The 20,597-nt window shown below is 54.6% G+C and overlaps 1 protein-coding gene across 7 annotated transcripts in view; it reads left to right on the top strand.

Moving 5' to 3' along the window:
- The first annotated feature begins 1,766 nt into the window (after positions 1 to 1,766).
- Positions 1,767 to 20,597, top strand: part of PTPRU (protein tyrosine phosphatase receptor type U) — a 56,851-nt gene continuing 38,020 nt past the window's right edge. For 2 of the 7 annotated variants that reach the window (XM_021528370.3, XM_085559897.1), the window contains exons 1-2: positions 2,375 to 3,357; positions 16,962 to 17,090. In XM_021528370.3, the coding sequence (XP_021384045.1) occupies positions 3,279 to 3,357; positions 16,962 to 17,090 (208 nt within the window). In that variant the 5' untranslated portion in view covers positions 2,375 to 3,278. Of the gene's footprint in view, positions 1,922 to 2,373; positions 3,358 to 3,596; positions 3,628 to 4,306; positions 4,344 to 16,961; positions 17,091 to 20,597 lie in introns of those variants that run through there. The other 5 variants (XM_085559896.1, XM_021528367.3, XM_085559898.1 and 2 more) reach the window with 5 other exon arrangements.

Genomic DNA, 20,597 nt, shown 5'->3' with positions numbered 1-20,597 from the left:
TAACACCAGGTACCATCCCCTGTCCCTCTGTCACCCTGCTGGATGCTGGCAACTGGGTGCTGTCTTTCAGGACAAGGCTGAATCATCGCAGGGTGATGCCACTGCCAGGGACTCTCCCTGTGTGATTTGGAATAAGAAGTCCCAGTATTTTCAGCGTTGTTCCCTCTGCTTTCCAAGTTTTCCTATGCCCAGGCAGATTCCCACCCTGGAGCCACAGCCAGGGCTAGGTGATCTAAGCATGGACCACGCTGGAAAGCTGAAGCAAAGTTCCCCTCCTCCTCACACCAAACCTTTGGGAAAACATTTTCCTCCAGAAATAGGGCTGGAGAGGATGTCAACAAACAAGAGGGCCTTTCATCCCCCCTGGCATTGCTGGCAGGGACACGAGGGCTGATCCTGTGTACTCAGCTGGGAAAGGGACAGAGATTTTCCTCCTTTTACATCCTTCCAGGTTTTTCTCCTTTCTGCTCACTCTGAGTTAGATCCTGCACCTCCCTCTCTCACCCCCTTCCCACCCCGGGGGATAGTGGCTTTGCTGGGTGTCACCGGGGTCTCAGGAGCCACTGCCACTCCCATACAGCCTTGTCTGGCTTTCCCTGTCACCATCCTGCCGAGCTAAGCATCCCTGTCCCTCAAGGACATCCAGCCTGTGGGAGAGGACCAGGGGGGTTTCAGGGTCAGAGAACACCCTTGGATGGGCAGGAGGCTCTGTCCCCAAAGTCTACCCGCAGGGTCTTGTCTCTGCCCCACAGCCTTGGGCACGGCCAAGGGGTGATGGGGGCACTCGAGGACTGGGGGAACCCACCTCACAGTAGGTGTCACCATCACCTCCCTCTGTCCCAGCCTCCTCCCAGCACCTGTCCTACAACTGGAAACCTGCAGGATTCACTCCAGCTTGGTGGAGACCCTAAAACTGGGACCCCTGAGGACACCTCCTGCATTTGGGGGGTCGTGGGGGCCCTCCGGAAGGCAGGCTCCCCGCAAGCTGGGGACTATCCCTACATTCCTACATCCCTGCATACCCAGAAAACCAGGGACGCCCCTCAAAGCCTGGCAGCCTCCTGCCCGCAGGGAACCTCTCTTTCCTCCTGCAGCCGGATCCCCCCCGCTGCAACAGGAGACACCGCAGCAACAGGAGTTCTCCGCGCACCGGGAGCTCCCTGCAGCCGGGGACCCCCGTGCTTTCTCCGCACCCTTGCGGGGTCCTCTCCTGCCCCACCCCGCAAGCAAGAGCCGCTCCCGGGCAGACCAAGCGGCTCTGCCCCGGCACCTCCCCCAGCCCGTAATTCCCGGGACCCCCATTCCCCGCCTCTCCTGGGACTTCCTCCCCCTCTCTCCCGGTACCGGATATTCCCCTCCTCCCACCCCCCGGTACAGGAGGCCTCCCCCCCTCCTCGAAACTCTCGGGACCGCCCCTCTCCCCGCACCCCCCCAGTACGGGAGAACCTCCTGCCTTGACCGAGCGCCGCCCGTCGTCCCCAGCTCCCGGGACCCCTTTCCACCTCTCCTGTCCCCCGGTACCAGAGAACCCCGTCAGTCCCCCCGTAACTCCCGGGACCGCCCCCCCTGCGCTGCTCCCAAACTTCCCCCGCGGCACCACCGCTCGTGTCCGCCAGGGGGCGCCGCCGCCGCGCCCACCGCTGCCGTTCCCGGTACCGGCGCCCCCCCCCGCGCCCCCCGCGGGCAGCGGTGACGTCAGGGCGGCGCGAGCCGCCGCCGCCGGTATTTGAGGCGCGGGGCGGGCACGGGGGCCCCGCTGCGCCCCCGCCGCGCCGGAACCGCGGGCGCGCAGCGGCGGCGGCGGCCACGGCCCCGCCGCCCCCCGCCCGGTCCCGGCACCGCCGCACCATGCGGAGCGCCCGGGCGCTGCTGCTCGCCCTCGCCCTGCGGGTCTACGCGCTGGACACCGAGACGCCCGCCGGTAGGAACGGAGCGCGGTGTGTGCGCCGCTCGGTGCGGTTCCGAGACTCCACCGACCCCGGTGCTCGGAGGGTCCCGCCCGTCCCGCAGCCACCTGTTTCCAGTGGAGGGTTCCCGAACCGCCACGGCTCCTGCTCGCTCCCGGTACCGGGGCCGCCGTCCGACCCCCGACCCCCCCGTGCCGCACCTCGGGAGGGAAAACTTCCGCTGGTGGCAGCCTGGGGAACGCGACCGAGAGGAGCCCTCAGGCCGGTGCCCGGGGGTCGGCGGGATCCCGGTGGTTCACCGGCGGCCGCGACGGGAAGCTGGGGACCCTTTGGTGGGAACAGGTGGCGGCCGCGGCGGCTCCGGTCGCAGCGTCCTGGCTCTCGTTTTGCTGGGGGGCACTGGGGGAGTTGTACGGAGGTACGATCGATCGATTAATTTGCAGATTTTAAGTTTTCCCCTCCTCCCCCTGAGCACCTCGGCGCTGCGCCCTGCGGGCCCGGGACCCCCCAGCCGGGGTTACGGCGAGAGCTGGTGCGGGGTGTGGGACGACGACGACTCGCTCCCAGTCCCTTCGGGAAGCTGGAATGAGGTTTGATGCTGCGGGGAATGGGAATTTGGGGCTCCCGAGGTGCTACCGGGGGCTGCGATCGCTTTTTTTGGGGAAAAGGAGCCACGGGAGTTGGTGCCTTACCCCAAGGGGTCCCTGATCTCATTAAAGTGTATTTTTACCTAGTTCTTTGGGTTTTTACTTTTAAATCCAAGCTGTTCACCTGCACGCAGTCCCCGTGGTGATGCATTGATTTTGTTTTTTTGGGTAGTGGCATTTCTCCAAAGATTATAAATAGTGACAACCATCAGCAGAAAACAAGCGGCGGCTGACCCGTGCGGTGGGGGATGGAGAGACGATGGGTGGGGGGCTGTGAAGCTGTTGAGGCTCCCCGGCTCATGCAGGGTGGGGGAAATGGGGAGGGAATTGGTTTGTGTATTGTGGGGAGAGGTTGTGTGCTGCGGGAGCTGCTGCTCTGAGCTTCGGGACTCAGCAGGGGGCGATAGGGAAACTGAGGCACGGAGCTGGTGCGCGGTTCAGTGCTCCGATGGAGCAAGGGGCCTCAGCCCCCCGCCCCCCGGGTTTCGGAGGGGGATTTGGGGTTTGCTGCTCCGCAGCCCTGGTGTGCGGTGCTCTGTTGGCTCTCAGGGCTGAGCTGCTGCAACCCGTGAGGGGCAGTGGTGGGGATGCACTGGGGACTGGGGTGGCTTTGTGGGGAGGGTCTCCTCCTAAGCAAACCCTTTTCCCTTGGTGGGGTCGCTTCCCTGCAGAACAGCATTGGTGAAGGGCAGGATCGAGCCTGCTCCGGGTGTAAACCAGGAGTATGTTTGCTCCATTTCCCTGGCCGATGCAGAGCAGGCTCAGCTCCTCAGTGGAGCTGAAGGGATTGTGTCCAGCTGGAGGTAAGGGGTCTTCTGCCAGCCCCCCTGCTGCACTGCAGGCTGCTTTTCACCTGGATCTGCTGTTTGGTTCTGCAGATGTGGCTTGGCCGGCTGTGGGGAGGTTGCTGGGGCTGCACAGTGGGCAGGGCTGGGAAAAAATATTTAAACCGTTTGCATGTGCTCTGGGCCGCTGGGGAGGACGCGCAGCTTGTCTCGGTGGATATGTTCAGAAGATGGGGGTTTTCTAGCTGTGCCTTTGCGAAGAAGGGGTGCAGATGGTCCCTTCTACAAGTAAGGCACAGGGAGGAAGTGGGGTGTCCTGGTCATAGCCCACCACGAACTTAGGGTGCTCTTTGCTCCTTCCTGCAGCCCTCAAACTTCTTGTAGTTCATGAAGGTTTCGCAGTGACTAAGCTGTCCTTGCGGCCCGTTGTGCTTGTCACGGAGGGGACCTGGGTGGGCTTGGGAGGCACTGGCTGGCCCCCCAAAGTGAGGGGTGCAGAGGCTTCTGTGGTGCCAGCAGGCTGGGATGGGGACCAGCTTCCAGCAGCGGCCTTTGGCAGCTCCGTCTCTCCTCCCTGGGCTCTTTGCAGCAGGAGCCTTTTCCTGCTGGAAGCCCGTGGCCACGAGGCGCCCGGCTCGCAGCGCTCCGCGCTGGGCCCGGGGACAGGAGGCTGTGCATGCTCAGGTATTTCCCTCCGCTTTTTGCCTTCCCTGCCAGGAAAGGTGAATGTGGCACTTGGGGATGTGCTAGCGGCATGGCTGGACTCAGTGATGTTTCCCAACCCAAATGATTGGGTGCATCGCAAGGTGCCCCTCTGCTTCTCTGTGTTGCGCCCCGAGAACTCGGCAGCTGCTCCGGGCTCCCTGCCCGTGCTCCCGGGCTGTGTTCTGGCGCTGGGGACACACAGCCGTGCTGCTGCCCGGCGCTCCTGCCGGAATCATGCGGAAGCTCTTTGCGCTCGGCTCTGACTTCGTCAGCAGCAATGAAGCAAATAAAATATTTGGGTTTGTAGCTTCCACTTGGGAGGTTGGGACTGCCAGGGAGCACTGGACTGGGGTTGGAGGCGTCTCCGGGGGCACTCGGACTGCTTGGGGGGGCTGGGGGAGGCGGCTGCCGGCTGCGGGGACCAGCTGGGCCAGGCAGGAGGGACGGGGGCCCCCCAAGCGCGCTGGCAGGAGGTGGCTCGGGTGACCCTGACCCGACGCGGCGGTGCTGTCTCGGTCGAGTGAATGGGAACAGCCGAGCAGACGCCGTTCCTGGGCTGGGGTCGGGGTCGGGGCAGCCCCCGCCCGTTAACGGTCGCCGGGGCTCGGGAGGTGCTGGGAGAAGGGATGAGCTCGGGGAAGGGGGTCAGGAGCAGAGATGTCCCCGGCTGCTGCTGGGGGACAGGGTCAGTGTTCGGCGCCCTCGGGGTGCTCAGGTGCCTGATGCTGTTCCTCCAGCGCCTTTCCCGGTGTTTGTTTCCCTCCGCCGGGCTGTCCGTGCCAATCCAAGGCATTTTTGTTCACCCCACCCCACCTTCACCAAGCACATAAAACGTGCGAGAACGTTACATTTTCCTTCTCAGCTTGTTTCAGGCTTCGTCTGTGTTTTTTTGTCCTCTTTCTCTTGTTTGCTCCTACATATGTTTTTAATGCCCCGAGAATGCCATGCCCTTTCCCAGAGCGCCCAGACAGTGCAAACACCCTTGAGGCTTCTATGTTGAGATGCTCCGGAAAATCCTGTTGACGTGCCCAAGTGTGCCCAGGGCAGAGGTTTCTGGCTCCTGAGCCCTCGGCTCTCCAGTGTGTGCAGAGGGACACTGCCGTGTGGTGGATTTTCACCATCCACGAGGGAGAAGCAGAATTTTGGGGGGCTCAGAGTGATGCTGATGCTCGTGGATGGACCTGTCCCTCTGGCTCTGTATCTGCAGTTCCATGGTACAGCCTGGCAATGTCTGGGTTTTTTCCTCCCCCATCAAGACTTACAATTGCATTTGTTTCATTGTTACCTTTTTCCTGTTCCAAAATTCCTGTTTGATGTTTTTCCTCTGGGGTCCCTGGACCTGCCCTGGCCCCGGGAACAGGGATGCTAGTGAATCACCTCCTGGCTCAAAATGCACATTTTCTCCCTTTGTTATCCAAACTAAGACAAACCAGCCCTATTCTACCTTTTCTGGGAGCTTTCTCAGAATCAAGTCTATCAGGATCAGGGCCCTGGGGGAGGAGAGACACCCCCTGGAAAACCAAGGCAGGTGTTTGTTGGTGGCTTTAACCCCTGTCCTGGCTGTGACCACCTCCTTGCTGCCTGTTGATGTTGGTTTTTCCCTTGACTGCACCTGAGATGGAACTTCATCACCCAATCCTTGTTCTGCAGAGAGGCTAGGAGCTCTGAGCACCCCAAAATGCCCCATAAGAAACTTCTCCTGGCTGCAGTCCCTCTGCAGGGATTTGCTGCTTTGCTTTGGGCAGTTGTGTGAGAGTTAAGCATGGGGGGCTGGAGGCAGAGGAAGGCAAATCCCTGCTGCATCCCTGGGAGCTGGGAGGTAGCAAAGGCTCTGGAGAGCCTTATCACCATGGCCCTACCATCTGCCTGCTTAAACCTCCATAAATAAGCTTTTTCATAATCTATTATTAACATGCACTATAGCTGTCTTATTAGACATATCTACGAACCTTTAGTTACTGTGTGATTAAATGTCAGGATTTCCAAACCTCTTCTCCCCCATGGCAGCTTGGGATTTGCTTTGTAGCTTTCCTTGGATCCTGCTCTCTCATTCAAGCTTGGAGATCCCTCCTTGTACTTAGTGAAACTGAGGCTTTCCCCTCTGGACAAGGATTCCCAACAATTAATCTCCTGAAGCTAATTGCTTCCTCGTTGGTAGCCTCAAAATAAATAGGCCCTGGAGATGGAACTTTTCCTTTCTGCTGCAGGTGGTCTGACAGGAGCTGCTGCTGCTTCTGCCTGTGCTGGGGTGGATGTGGATGGGTGGTGGAGGGGGTGTCAGCCTGTGTCTGCCTGGCTGGAGTGGTCCTGGGGACCCGGGATCTGCTCCTCTTTGCTGGGTGGAGGGTGTCTCTCAGGAGTGGCTGTGGAGCTGGCATGTGTCAGAGGGACTTCCCTGGGTGTTCCTGAGTTGCTGCTTTCCTGGCAGCAGCAGGTTCTGCACCCTCCGCCCAGATCAAAAACCAAAGTCCAGCTCTTCCAGCTGCTGGAAGGCAAAGGCAGAAAAGCCCTTGCCTGTGGAGCAGCCCTTTCTTCCTCCCTGCTTCCAGCACTGGCGTCTCACTTGTCAGCTGCCCTTTGCAGCTGTTATTTTATGTGTTTTCTTAAGATCAGGAGTGTTGTTCCTGCTTGCTGGATGGCAGCTGACTGCTTGTGTGCTGTTCAGGTCCTGCCTGGGTGTCACAGCCCAGGTCTGCAGCTCCTGCCTGGGCACTGGTGGGGAAATATGCTTACTGCATGTTTAAAGGGCCCAGGCTTTGCACCCCAATTTCTCCCACCTGGAGAGTGAATCCAAGCGTAGATTGTGGCAAGCCAGGCTGGGGCTGTCCCTGGATGCCTCTGCCAGACCCCAGATCTGGGTGCTGGTTCTGTGCTCACTGCAGGAGCAGGACAACAGAACTCCCTTGGTGCCATGGGGTGCTGAGAGGTGCAGGGGCTGCTCCTGTGAGTGCCTGGCCACTGGGATGCTGCTTGCTCCAAAGAGGTGGCTGGGCTGCAGTGGGAATGCCAGCAATGCAATGCTCCTGCAGTTTGGGGCTCAGTGGGGTCTCAATATATCATCTTGACTCTGTGTGACAGATTCAGAGCTGGAAGAGACCTCTTGATGGCTTTGGCCATAAATTTGTTATTTCCTGAGCTTCCTGCCTCCCAATTGCTGCAGATGTTGAGGAATGGGAGGGGGGTAAGAGAGGGTGCTTGGTGCTCCTTTGGCACCTGGCTGACCCCAGTGTCCTGCAGCAGGGATGGTGGGCCCAGCTGGAGGTTGGTGGGCTCTGGGCAGCCCTGTTGCTGAAGGTGGGAGCAGGGATGTGCCCACTATGCCCCTATTACCTGGGAACTCCACTGTCCACCCAGGGTGGCCCTGACTGAAAGCTGGGAAAGCCCCCATCCCTGACAGGGATGCAGCGGAGCAGAGTGTTGCACTGCAGCTGTGGGGTGGGAGTATGCTGCAGCTGGAGCAGCTTCCAGAATATTTTTGTCATACACAATTTTTTTATGCCTTTTTTTAAATTGGGCTTGAAAAATACTATCAAATCACCCATGACAGGGTGGCTGTGCTGGCATAGCCCCCCCAGCTCCCTGCAGCCTTCCCAGACTGCCAGAGGGTCAATCCTTGCTTGTTCCAGGGCTGTGCTGGTGTTGGGGAGCCCTAAATTAACCAATAACTTCTTTGGCTCCCTGGACTTCCCATGTGGATCCAACTTTTCCTGACATTGTTAAGTTAATCAGGATTGTGGCTGGGATGGGGAGGCAGGAGATGCTCTGAGGATGTGGGATGGGGACATCGATGACCTGATGAGTCTTAATGAGGCCCCTGTCCCCCACGGCCCTGCTCAGGAGACTAGCCCTGGTGACCCCTGCGCGTTTGAAGCGATGTGCTGCTTTGTGCTGGAGGCCTTCAGCCTAATTAGCCCCGTTAGCTGAGCCAAGGAGCATGTGTGGCTCCTGACCCTCAGCTGCTGGGCACGCCAGCTGGGCCAGGCTCCCCCAGAGCAGGGTGTCACCAGAGGCGAGTGGTGGCCGGTCTAGGAGAGGAGATGAGTCACTTGCTGTTGCCCAGCTGCTTGCCCAGAGCATGAGGTTTAACTTTGAGGTGCTTCCTGAAGGGTCTTGCTGCTGTGTCCTGACAGGAGATGTGGGAATGGCTTTTCTCTGGAGGGGATGGAACATTGCGGCCACTTGCTTGTGGAGGGATGGACTACAGCAAACTGCATTCCCTGGCTTGGATGGATTTGGAGGTGTCTATGGAGCTTCTGTGCTTTTGGGGCTGCTCTGGAGGGCTCCTCAGGGTGCAGCCTCCTCTCTGTCCTGTGCTGTGTGACCCTGGAACCTTGGGTTCCTGCAAAAAGCTGTGATGGTGGAAGGTTTAACAGCAGTAATCTTCAGGGCTGGTCAGGAAGTCCAGGCAGATCCATGCAAAAATGGTGTCTCCTCCAAAGTCCTTTCCTGCTGCTGGCAGCCCACCTGTGGGGACAAGACCTGTCAAAGCCCCATATGCCCTTGGGTGCCAGGTCCTCATTCCCTGCCAGCACATCCTGCCTGTTAGCAGAGGTATGCTGCTAACGTCCTGGGTAATTAGCTGTAAAAATGCTCTTTCCTTAATTATCAGGTGCTTCAATGTGGTTAGTTGAATTGGAACAAGTGGGTGATCCTGGGGCACCCCGTAGCACCTCAAAGTCCTCACTGGGACATCTGGTTCTGTGGTTTTGGTGTCAATGGGGCGCCTGCCTCTGCACCCTGTGGAGGTGGGTGCTGGAGCTTTCCAGTGTGTTTCTGGGGAAGGAGCGGCTAGGGAGTGACTTTGGAAGCTTCTCAATGCCAGGGCAGACTCTGAACTTTTCCTGTGGTGCAGGTTCAGCCACTGCCCTCTGGGGCTCTTTCCAAGGACTCTCTTATTTCTGTTATTATTTCTTCTTATTTTTACTGTCTTTTCATCTGTCTGCTGAGTGATAATATCCCATTGATTTTCTGCAGTTAGCAACCAGCCTGCTTTCCCTGGATTATAACAATATTAAACTAAAGCACTGCATCTCCTCATTGGGCTATTTCTCTTTATGTCAGGTGAACTTTTTATTTAGTCTCTCATCCAGGCTCCTGTCTGGGGAGCTGCTGGCTCTGAATGGCATTTCTCTGTCTCAGAGGCTGTTCCTGCCTTCCTTCCCGTGGAATGGTGGCTACAGCTGGTTGGGGATGGGAGCTGGGATCTGTCTGGGGCAGGATGTGTGCAGGGAGGAGGTGGAAGGTGCCGGGTATTGGGGTTTCATGATTCTCCCATGGGGTTGCAGGGTGTTGTGTGCACTTCTGGCACTGCAGGGACTCTTCAGATATTCCTGCACACTTAGTGTAATCCCAGAGTTTTTGCTGGAATGAGTTGAGGGTGCTGCAGTTCAGAATGGATGGATTCCCAAGTCAGTGCTAGCTGAGCCAAATTCATGGACTAGTAAAAACAAACCTGTTTTTTCTGGGCTTGATTTGCCATTTTCTTACCTTTGCCTGGCTGAAGGGTGCCTGGCATGGTCCAGCGTGTTCCCCAGAGCTGACAGACCTGCTAGGCACACGGCTCCTTGTAATTCCTCCCATGAGGGCTCCTGCCTTTAACCTCCCACTCCACAGCAGAGGTTCCGCTGAGCCCTGGTGCTGGTGATGGATGTGCCTATGTCACACGTTGTCACCTTCCAGCCCCTCGTCAGTCAGCCCACACTGCTGTTCCTGGCTCTGCTGGTAGCACAGAGGAGGAGGGCGGTGACCTGGGTTTTGCATGGCACTGAGCCTTATTCCTCTTCTCCCCACCTTTATCCCACCTGGGCTGGATTCAGGCTGGGATGCTGGGCATGGTGGGGATGCTGTGGCCCCATCAATGGATGGGGGCCGAGGGCTCCCCGACTGTTCTCTGCCCTGAAATGCCATCAGTGACCCTCAGAGCTGCCTTCCAAGACCCTCCCAGTGCTGCACATGCTCCATCCCAGGAGGATGTGCCTCCCAGTACTGTGCTCCCACATCCATCACTGTGGAGATGTGGGACCTGCTGTGGGAGGGGAGGCTGAGGGTTCCCCCCTTTTTATCCCTGGCAGAATGGAGTTGGTTTGGAAAGCTTGCTCTTTCGAAACCATGATTTCTGCAGCTGATGTTGGAGTCCCCCAGAGCTTTAGTGTGGTGCTGCTGTGTCTTAGGGCAGCTGCTTTACCTTCCTGGATTCCTACCAAGGGAGAATCTCTGTGTTTTCAGGCATCCCCTGAAAGCAATGTGTGCCCTTTGGGGCTCATGGTCCTGGTCTCTCTGGGTCCCTGGGCATGTGGGGTGGGTAGTCCTCAGCAGGGACCTGGAGGATCTGATAGTAGTAAAGGAGCGAGGTGGAAAAATGAGCTTTATTCCGCCTGCCTTTTCCAGTTTATTTTAACTTGTTCCCATTTTTTTCCCTGAGGTGTCGCACAGCTCTGCAGCCTGTGAGCTGTAATTGCACACAGTGCGATCAATAACGGCATCATGGAGGTTTCCAAAGGTTTCCTGCCTTGTTTTTTTTTCCCCATGGAGTCCACCAGGCAGCACTGATGATGTTAATTAAGTGATGGTTCATTATTAAAGTGAAGTGGGTGAGTGGCCTCCTGGCTGTGCAGCTTGAGGGTGTTTTTGTGCTGCAGGACCTCTCTTGAGCAGGGTTCGAGTAACCAAGTGATGCTGGTCCTTCCTTGGGAACAGCTCTGGCTGGATCCAGGTGCTGGGCACCAATAGCCTCTGGATGGGATATTAAATCCCCACATCCCCTCTGGGCATGGAGCTAAAACCTCCTGGCTTGTGTCCCTGAGCAGACAGAGAGGTACACTCCAGGGAGACATTCCTGGTGCTGCCTGCAGCAGGGTGATGCAGCACCCAGTCCCAGGAGTTCTGATCTCCCTGGAGCTAAGAGCATGTGGAGCTGCAGTTGGCAGCTGGATTTGCCCCGAGGAATGATTCTGGCAAGATTAATTATTCCCCCTTCTCTTTTAAATGCATTTTTACCACACAGTGATGTATGGCACACTTGGTCCTTGCCCAAGCACAAGCCATCCCTGTGGCATTGCAAAGTCTTCGCAGTTGTATTTTCCCAATTGTATTTGCTTCAAAATGCCTGTAATGAATCCAGATTTGCTGATTCTCCCCCATCCCTGGGGTTCCTTAGAGGCTGCTGGGATTGGGCTCTTGCTGCAGGAAGTTTGACAACTCCTTGGGGACCTTCAGGTAAAAGCCATAAAGAGTCTTTACCAGTCAAGAATAAAAAAAAAATAAAAAAGGAGATTTATGTCTTCTGTAGTTTCTGGCAGATGGATATTGTTCTCTAGTCCTGCATGTTCCAAACACTGAGGTTATCGGGCATAAGTGACTTATTATGCAAATCCTCCGTCTTAATATCTGGCTGCTCTCTCCCTGGAATTGCATTGGCCAAACCCCACACGTTCCTGGAGCTGCTAATGTTTACACATTAGCTTCTCTGGCTAATATACAAGGCTTCAAGTTGCAAATTGATGTTTCTTACAGCTGAGCAAATTATTTTTCTATTAAATACAATATTTAAAATTATTTGGAGGACCAAAACAAACTACTGATGAGAATTCTAATGGTGCTGCTTTCCACAGTCTTCCAATCAGCTTTTATCGGGGCTGACAAATCAGGGATATTTATCGTAAAAGTTTCTCTTTGGCAGAAGTGGGGAGCAGAGGAGCAGGGAGGGGGTTTGTCATCATCTCTGGGGTGTGATGCACAGAATCACTTTCAATGTTGTGCTGGTGCCCCATGCCCTCTGCATGTGCCAAGTGCAGCTACAGAGGGATTCAGCTCCCCTTTGCCTGGGCTGGAAGAGGTTTTCCCATTGAAATCCTGGGGTGTTTGGGCTTGACTGTGGAGCTGTCGGTGTACCTGGTGTGGCGGGGGTCCCAGTCAGTGTGATGTTGGGGTGCTGGCACACAGGACCTCTCCTTGTCTGGATTTTCCCACTGAGCTGGATTCCTCAGTGCCAAACAGCCCCTGTAACATCCCACCCCCAAGAATCGGAGTCCCCTGCAGATGGAAATGATCCTGGATCCCTTAACCTCACCCAGGAGCCTGTGAAGTGCTGTGTACAGGATCTCACTGGCTGAGAAGTGCATCTAATTTTAGATGAGTTGCAGAATGTGCTCCCTGTCCCCCATGTCTGCCGGCACCCGGAGGGAAGCAACTCCCAGCGCTTCCTTCCCGGGGCATGTTCCTGTAGGAGTGTGCCAAGCAAAGCACATTTAAATAGCAGCTGGGGTCTGGGAGGTGGAAGGCTGGCTCTGCTCCAGGGGTGCTGGGAAGGAATGGCACCTTGGTGGGATCTGCTGGAGCTTGGTTCTGTATCCCAGCACGCCTGGCTCCCTGGGCTTTCTGCCATCCCTGCAGTGATTCCGGATGTTCTGGGACTTCACCACATCCCCTCTGTGCCTCGATTTCCCCATTTGCAGCAGCTCATTGACTATCCTGTGTAAAGAGCGTCATCCTTTGGTGTAGACAAAGAGCATCTTCCTCATGTGCATTTAAGAGGAGAGGTCTTGGGTGTGATAATTTGGGAGTGTGCAACTGCAAAGCCTCCGCCTCCATCACTTCTCCTGGGTGGCAGTGAAAACTTTGGATTTGATGGCAGGAGAGCTCTGTTCCCACCCTGCCACATCTTGGTGTGGTTAGATGATGGTTTCACTTTCACTCTGCCAGGTGTTTGCACTTGGCTGCCAGGGCAGTGTGTTATATGTCCTGTGGGTACCTAAATCCTCCCCATTTCCTGCTGAGAATTACTTGGAGTGGAGGACTGGAGCTGCTGGATAAGGCAGGGGAGAAAAAATTACTTTTGACTCCGAAAGATGACCAGTATTATCTACCCTGGCTGGTACATGTGCCATGGGGTGCGGTGGCTTGTGCTCCCAAGATGCTGCACCTCAGAGATGACCATGGGGCTGATCCAGTCCTGGCTGAGCCAGGGTAGGAGCAAAATGGGCTTTTTCCCTTGGGTGTCCTGGGTGGCTGCACCATATTTTGTAGCTCTGGGGAAGCAGCACTTGCTGAAGTTTTGGTATGAGCCCATTTTTCATAATGCCTGTCCTCATTTTGGGACATTATTGGTGTTTTGTTCCCATCAGATGATACTCCAGGATCTTGGGTCAGGGAGAGCACAATCCTGCCATTCTGGATGGTGCTGGGATGTGATCCCAATCCTGGATGGTGCTGGGCTGCCTTTTGGCACAGGAGCCTTCTCAAGGCTGCTCAGTAAAAGGCAAGAGAAGACACAGATCATGTCCCATGGTGCAGGAGGTTAAACAGGAAAGGTTTAAGTGTGTAATTAACTTGGAAGCAAAAGCAGTGTAGACTCTGTGGATGAAAGAGTGTGGGATGGGCTGTAGGCAGGTGGCCACATTCCTCAGTGGCCACGGAGAATTAATTAGATGCTGTCCTTTGTACTTGGCTGTTTGGTCTTTCTTTTCCTCTCTTTTCTTTGTGAATCACTAGTCCCTCCCCTCCCCAGACTTCCTCCTCTCCATCCCTGTAGAAGGGGGTGCTGGGTGGCAGTGGTTCCCAAGGGATGCTGAGTGACAGTGGGGTCCTTCTCCCTGGTGAATCCATTAAGCCACCTCCTTTTCTTTCTTTTCAATAAATTTTAGTCCATCTGGTGTTTAACTCTCACGTTGGTGGCCATGCCTCTGCTCTCTCACATGCCCTGGTGCTGCAGTGGTACCCAGGTAGATGCTGAGCCTGCTACCAGGCTCCCTGACAAACCCCTCCAGCCATGTTTTTTGCTTTCTTTTAAACAATTTTGCTTCATCTGGTGTTTAACCTCTACATTGGTGCCTGTCCTTCTGCTCCCTTCTACCTAGGCACGTGCTGGGATCCATGGAGGTGGCAGCAATACCTGGAGGAGGCTGAACAGCAGTGGTCCCCATCTCCCTAGCAAATCTCTCAAACCACGTTTTTTCTTTATTTAAAAAAAAAAAATCTTATCCACTTGGTGTTAAACTCCCATCTTGGTGCTCACCCCTCTCTCCCCGCTTCCCGGGAACGCTGTGCTGCTCCAGGGGTTTTGTGTGGGGTATTTCACAGGGCACGTCTCATCCTCTGCAAAGGCTGCTTCTTGTGCATGGGGCAGGCTCTGTGTTGGGGGTGATTTAGTCAGCTTTGGGGTGTTCAGGCTGTGTCTTGGACATGTCCCACCCTCGGGGGCAGACCCCCAGCTCCCTGCAGTATTTTTAGCCACTGCTGTGTTTGGATTGCACCTCCTGCACTTGCTGCCTTCACCTCTGCACCCAGAGCTGCTGTCACCCTGGCCTGGAGCCAGCTCAGGGGACCGGCGGCTCCTTGGTTCGTTTTTAGGGTGTGTCCATACCTGGAGCAGTCTCACCCGGCTCCCACAGTCCTTGTCCTGCTGCCCTTGGGATGGAATAGCCCTCCCACTGCTGCAGGTGGATATTTTGGGTTGCAGCCTCTCTACCCTCCTTGCAAACATTGTGATGAAACATTAATTTTTTTCAGGTCACTCTGGGTTTCCCCTCTCTGACTTTATACAGCTGCTGGAGCACCTCCAGCCACCCCCTGTGGAGTTGGACTGTTGACATTTAATTGCTCAGGTGTTAATTTTTATGCCCTTAATCTTGTGCTGAGGAGGGAGAATCTGGTGGAGGTTGAGCTTCTCCCAGCCCTGTCCTTGGCTGGGGAGAGATGGTGCCAGAAGCATCCCATAACTCATGGAAACCAAGGTTCTGTGAAGCCCTTTTGGCTTTTTTCCCCTGTGTGTACAAATCACAGACAAATGAGTCAGGGAAATGGAGTGGCCAGTTGAACTGCCTTTGTTTTGTGCCATGGATGGGAGGGAAGGCTCGTGCCGGGAAAAGCCTTGGCAGTAAACCTGTCTGAGGAGGGAGATGGATCAGCTCGGCCAGAACAATATCTACTCTGTAATTGCATTTTAAACTTGTGGAGCCTGGGCATCATCTCGTGAGTGGCTGAGGATGCAGGTGTGGGGTGGTGGAGCCGTGGGTTGGTGGCAGTGGCTGTGCTGGGGATGGCAGCAGGATTTGGGTGCCGGGCTGCAGTCTGGGAGGAGGAGGAGGGTACATATTTCATTATGTGTTCAGCGGCTGGGAATAGATTATTGGGGGTGAAGGAATCACTTTTCCCTGGGAAATGGGGCTCTGCCAGCCTGGAACATTGTTTGACTCTGTTCTGGTTTCTCAGGCCAAAAAAAAATCCCCCAAGAACAAATTTCTGCCTCCCAGAATATCCCGCTCAGCAGATCGTGGAAAGAAACACTTGGGCCTTTTTTTTTTTTAAATCACTTGGCACTTAGTTAGTCTCTGACACTGTTTTATTTTGAAATTTATTTTATTTTCCTTCCTTCCTGGAAAATTTTGACAGATTTGTGCTTTTCCTCCTGTTAGAAAGTGCAGCCAAGTTCCAGACTCTAAAATCCGACACGTCTCGTGGTGAGAGCTGAGGACCAGGGGCTGCGGTGCGGGGGCACATTCGCACGTGGGCTGGGCAGACGCTCCATTTCGGGAAGGGCTTTAAGAAAGCTGTGATGTCTCAGTGCCTCCAGACATATGAATAGGAGAGAATTTGCTTACAGTTTTTTAAAAAGACGTTTCTTATGGCTCCGAGAGGAAAAAACAGTTGGTGACGGAGCTGGAATGTGCCCTTATGCTTTAAAAAATGAGTGCAAAGGGGATGAAAAAAGCCACAAATGTCTTCTTATATATGAGAGTTGGGAATTGAAATTTCCTGAGCATCTTATGGGCTTTTTTCCCAGTGTTTGGACTCATGTATGACTAAATGTTGCATCCAAGCATCCCCTGAGCACAGGGAGGCACAACCCATGCCAGCAGTGAGGCCATTAACTGCCAAATCCCCAGGTGGCAGGGGGAATTACTGATGTAATTTGGGATAAAATAGGAAGAAAACAGCAGAAATAATCCCTTGGCCCAGCACTGTTTTCCTGCTGGTCCATTAGGGGATGTTTGCCGTTGTTCATTCCGCTTGCTCAGGGCTTCCTGGGGCCCCTCGTGAGCCCGGCCCTGTTAATTAGCGCTGTGCCCTGGTCCCTGTAATCGTGGGTTTAATGGGACAATGGGGCAGTGTGAACCAGCCAGCCTCTGGTGGCCCCTCAGCAAAGCCAATCTGAGCTCCAGGGTTGGATGTATGTGGAGGATGGGATGGGGCTGGATGGGGGAGCTGGATAAAGGATGGAGAAGCTGGAAAATAGAGGTGGACTGGAATGTGGGATGACGGGAGGGGCCTGGATGCAGGATGGCGGGGCTCTCTCTGTGTCACCTCCCATGGGAACAAGTGGCCTTCTGGCATTTGCTGCGCTTCTCCGTGCTCAGCTGAGCACTCTGTAGACCAGGCAGGTGCTGTCCGAGGACCACCCTCAGACCCCCAGGACATAAATCTGTAATAAAATATGACTGCTGAAAAGACTTAGCAGTGCCAAAGCTGGGGTGGTCAGGGCTGTGTTCAGGGTTGGAGGTCCTGGCTCAGCACTACCACACTCACATCAGGCCACGGAGAGACCCCTAGGAGCCCAAGCCACAGGTGGAGGGTTGGGGTCAAAGCACAAATTTTTTGTGGCCACCACAGCCAAATGCTGTTTCCTGGGGGAAACCTCTTGTGCTACTGACTCCCAAGAAGAGAAGCAAGGCTGGGAGCTGCATCCTGCTGCTGCTGCTGAGGCCTCCTCAGGACCCGAGACCTGCCACATTGTGTCACTGGCAGAGCTGCACAGGAGCTGTGGGGCACTGGTAGCAACCAGGACCAGACCCTGCTCACGCTGCCCTTGGGGAATGCCTGGAGTCCCCCAGCATTCCAGGGGCGTCACACGGTCCTGCTGGGCTTTTGGGGAGGGAGTAGCCACTCTGGGAGCTCAGGGGCTGACAGGTCTGTCCCCACAGCTGGCTGCACCTTTGAGGAGGACAGCGACCCCAACCAGTGCGAGTACAGCCAGGGCGAGGACGATGACTTCGACTGGGAGCTCATCCGCAGTTACCTGATGCCTCACCTGATGCCTGACCTGCCTCACGGTGAGTGCCAGGGTCCCCCTGTGTCCCTGGGACCCTCTGTCCCTACCCTGCCTGTGTGTCCTGTACCCCAGGGCTGGACTATTTGGCTCCTCCTGGTTTAATTCCTGTGGTGTTTTAGACTTGGCTTCTCCCTGCTTATGTGGGAAATGGGGACAAAATGTTTCTGGCTTTTTCAAGTGTGGGGAAGGGCTTGTGAGTTGGAGGCATCTACAAATCTTGGGAATGGTAAGGAAGAAAATGAAAATAGACTTTAAAAAAATCTCATTGGTTTTAAGCCATTTTTTTGCTATTTTCTGCGTCCATGTCCTCTGCTGCCCAGGCTGGGGGAACAGACCCAGCCAGGCAGCTGTGAGAAGCTCCCCTCTCCACGAGGATGGTGTGGGCACCATGCCTGGGTACATTTGGGGGCTTTGCTCACTCCCTGGTCTGAACTCTGTCCTGTTGTGACCCCCTTGAGTTGTCTCTGAACCCATCTGCTCAGTGAGGTTCACTAGACTTGGGATGCTCCTTGTTTTTGGGACTGCTGCCTCCTGCCTGATCCTGAAGGATAAGTCCTATGCTGAGGATGGGCAGAAAAACAGGAGAGCTGGTTTAGAGTGCAACAGTCAAAATAACCTTTTCTGTTTGTTAAAATATTACCTGCTTTATAGGAAACTCTTTACTGTTCCATCAGCCTGCCTCCAGCTGTTTATCTTGTGCCATGTTCATGCCAGGGCTTAATTTGGCTTTTCCCCTCCGCTAACTCTGCTCTGCCATTACCTTTCTCCATCACCTTCTCCTTCTATCCTGTCCCTCCTGGCATGTCCTGGATGCTGGGTGAAGGCAAACAACCCTCAGGGATTTGCTGGCAGATCCCTGGCCCTCCCTTGATGATTTTTCCAAGTAATTGCTTTAAACTGAGCTATCCTAATTGGTATATGTCCAGGGGGTTTCCTGGGGAAAGCAGAGCTGGGATTGAGGTGGTTTGTGATGGAGTGTCTGAAACTTGTTGAGTTAGTTTTCTGCTCAATATTCTGCTGCAATTTAAAATCTGCAGTGAACTACCTGATTTTAAAGGCTGGGGGCTTGCAGGGGGCTGGAGGGTTGGGTGGAATGGGCCTTCTCTCTCTACTTGAGGAAAAAACTGTGTCAGCAAGAGCTGGGGTCTTAAAGGAATGCAAAGAGTTTAATTAATAAACTCCAGGATTGATGGGGAAGTGGGTGTGACATCTCAGGTTGGATGGTGTGAGCATTGCAGTGTCACGTTGGGAAGAGGATGCTTGTCCCTGTAGCTCGCCTAAGACCAGGTAATGCTGTTTTCTCATGGTCTTTGGGCACCAGGGGGGTGCAGGGACCCCGATTTTGGGTGGTTTCACCCCATTTTGCGTGGGGAGCTGCGTATGACGCTCCTGCAACCCCATCACTCCCTCGGTCCTTGCAGCAGCTCAGGGGATCAAAAGGATTTCACAGTGCCAGGAACTCTCCAGGGAGTGCTTTCCAAAGGAGTCTTGTGGTCTCAGATTAAAATGAGTTTTTATTGGCAATCAGCCAGTTTCAAGGAGTGTAGGATTTATTGGAGTGGGTGCTGGCTGCTGGCCACCTGCTGCTACCTTTCCATCCTGCTTTCTTCTTGCTTTCTTGTTTGGTTTAGGGCTTTTCCCCCCCTTCTTTTGACTTATCTCTCTTTCACCTAAAGATGATGGATGGGTCTCTCCCATGTTGCAATTGTGATTTTTTTTTTTTTTTTTGTCTCTTTATTTTTCCTTTTTTAAAGGAGTGGAGAGCTGGGTAAGGCAGGTGTGAGCTTGTAATATGACTGACTTGGGATGTAAGGGACCTTAAAACTTATCCAGTTCCACCCCTGCCATGGGCAGGGACACCTTCCACTATCCCATGGTGCTCCAAGTTCCATCCAGCCTGGCCTTGGACACTTCCAGGGATCCAGGGGCAGCCCCAGCTTCTCTGAGCATCCTCTGCTAGGGCCTCCCAGGGAGCAATTCCTCCCCAATAGCCCATCCATCCCTGCCCTCTGGAAGTGGGAAGTCATATTCCCCTTGTCCTGTCCCTCCAGGCTCTTGTCCCAAGTCCCTCTCCTGCTCTCCTGGAGTCTCTTTTGGCACTGAAAAGAGCTCACTCAAAATATTAAAACAACATATTTGTGAGTGGCTTTTTTCTTCAAATGTTCTTTTCCCTAGATTTTCCTTCCAAATTCACTGACATAGGAAACCCCATGTGCATCGGAGCTTCTAAGTGCATGGAGCTGCTGTGTCCTTGCACAACCCTGTCCCTCTGCTGGGGGGGACTGAGCTGTTGTCCCCACCTTGAAGAGCTCTGATGTCTCCTCATCCCATCCAAGGAGCTGCTCCTTCAGCTCTCAGCTTCAGCACTGCTTCCCAATCAGCTCCTGCTGCAATTCATAAAACCCTTGAACAATGAAGCCTGATTGTTTGCTCCCATGAGAATTGCTTAGTTTGTCCAAGGACCCCGTGGTGGTGGGAGATCAGCCCTTGGTGCTGGGGCTGCTTTGGGAGATGCTCAGCACAGAAGTGGGGAGTGGTTCCCTGGTTCCTGTGCCGGCTCTGACACTGAGAAGGATCTGGCACACATCAGCTTTGTCTTCCAGTGGGATTTCCTGGAGACAGATGCTGCAGTGCTCAGACCTGCTCCCCTGGCACCTCTTGTCTGGCAGTGCCGCCCTCTCCCTATCATCCTGCCTGCCTTCCTTGCTTTCTAATAGCTCTTGGAAGTTTTTTAAAATTTATTTTTATCTCTCAGTGATTTTGTAGAAGGAAAATCTCATTGAGACAGGGAACTGGGGGGAGTCGGTTCTTTCCTCCTCTTCTTGTGGGGCTGTTTGGGTTTTTCCTGGAGGGGTGCAGTGGCAGGCAGAACCCTTGGGATGGGCAGCATGATTGGAAGAACTTCCCCTTCCCTGTGGGCATGCAGGGCTTCAACTGGCCTTGGGCACTTCCAGGGATCCAGGGGAGCCATGGCTGCTCTGGGCACCCTTTGCCAGCCTCTCCCCCCCCTCCTCACAGGGAACAGTCCCTTCCCAGTATCCCATCCAACCCTACCCTCTGGCAGTTTGAAGTACCTCTGCTTCTCTTATATTTATAAAAGAAACCCAACCCACACCCTGGGCTTCAGGCTAATGCCAGATATTTACAGCAGAGGAGGATAAAATTAGCACAAAAGCAAGTGGCTGGAACCTGCTTTTCCCAATGCTGCAACACCAGGAAGAAAATTAAGAGGGGAAAATAGTGTGTGTGGGAAGCTCTGCCTGACGAGGGATGCTCAGGTGCATCCCTGCTCTCAGGTGACCTTATGGGCATTCTCTGTCTTTTAAAATAGCTCAGCAGAGGTTTAATTTTAGTGTTAGCCTCTTTATTTTGGTCCTGTAGCTTTTTATTTGTAAAGGGAGGGCAGTGGAAGGGCCTGTGTGTTAACAAGAGCCCATTTATTAATGAGGTGGCTTTTGAGAGATATCCCTTGGCATGGGGTGGGTCAGTGGTCTCTCTCCACTCAGCT

Source organism: Lonchura striata, chromosome 23, assembly GCF_050655825.1.
Source record: "Lonchura striata isolate lonStrDom1 chromosome 23, ASM5065582v1, whole genome shotgun sequence".
NCBI classification, from domain to species: Eukaryota; Metazoa; Chordata; class Aves; order Passeriformes; family Estrildidae; genus Lonchura; species Lonchura striata.
The sequence above is the reverse complement of the archived record's forward strand: the minus strand, read 5'-3'. Positions and strand labels throughout refer to the sequence as shown.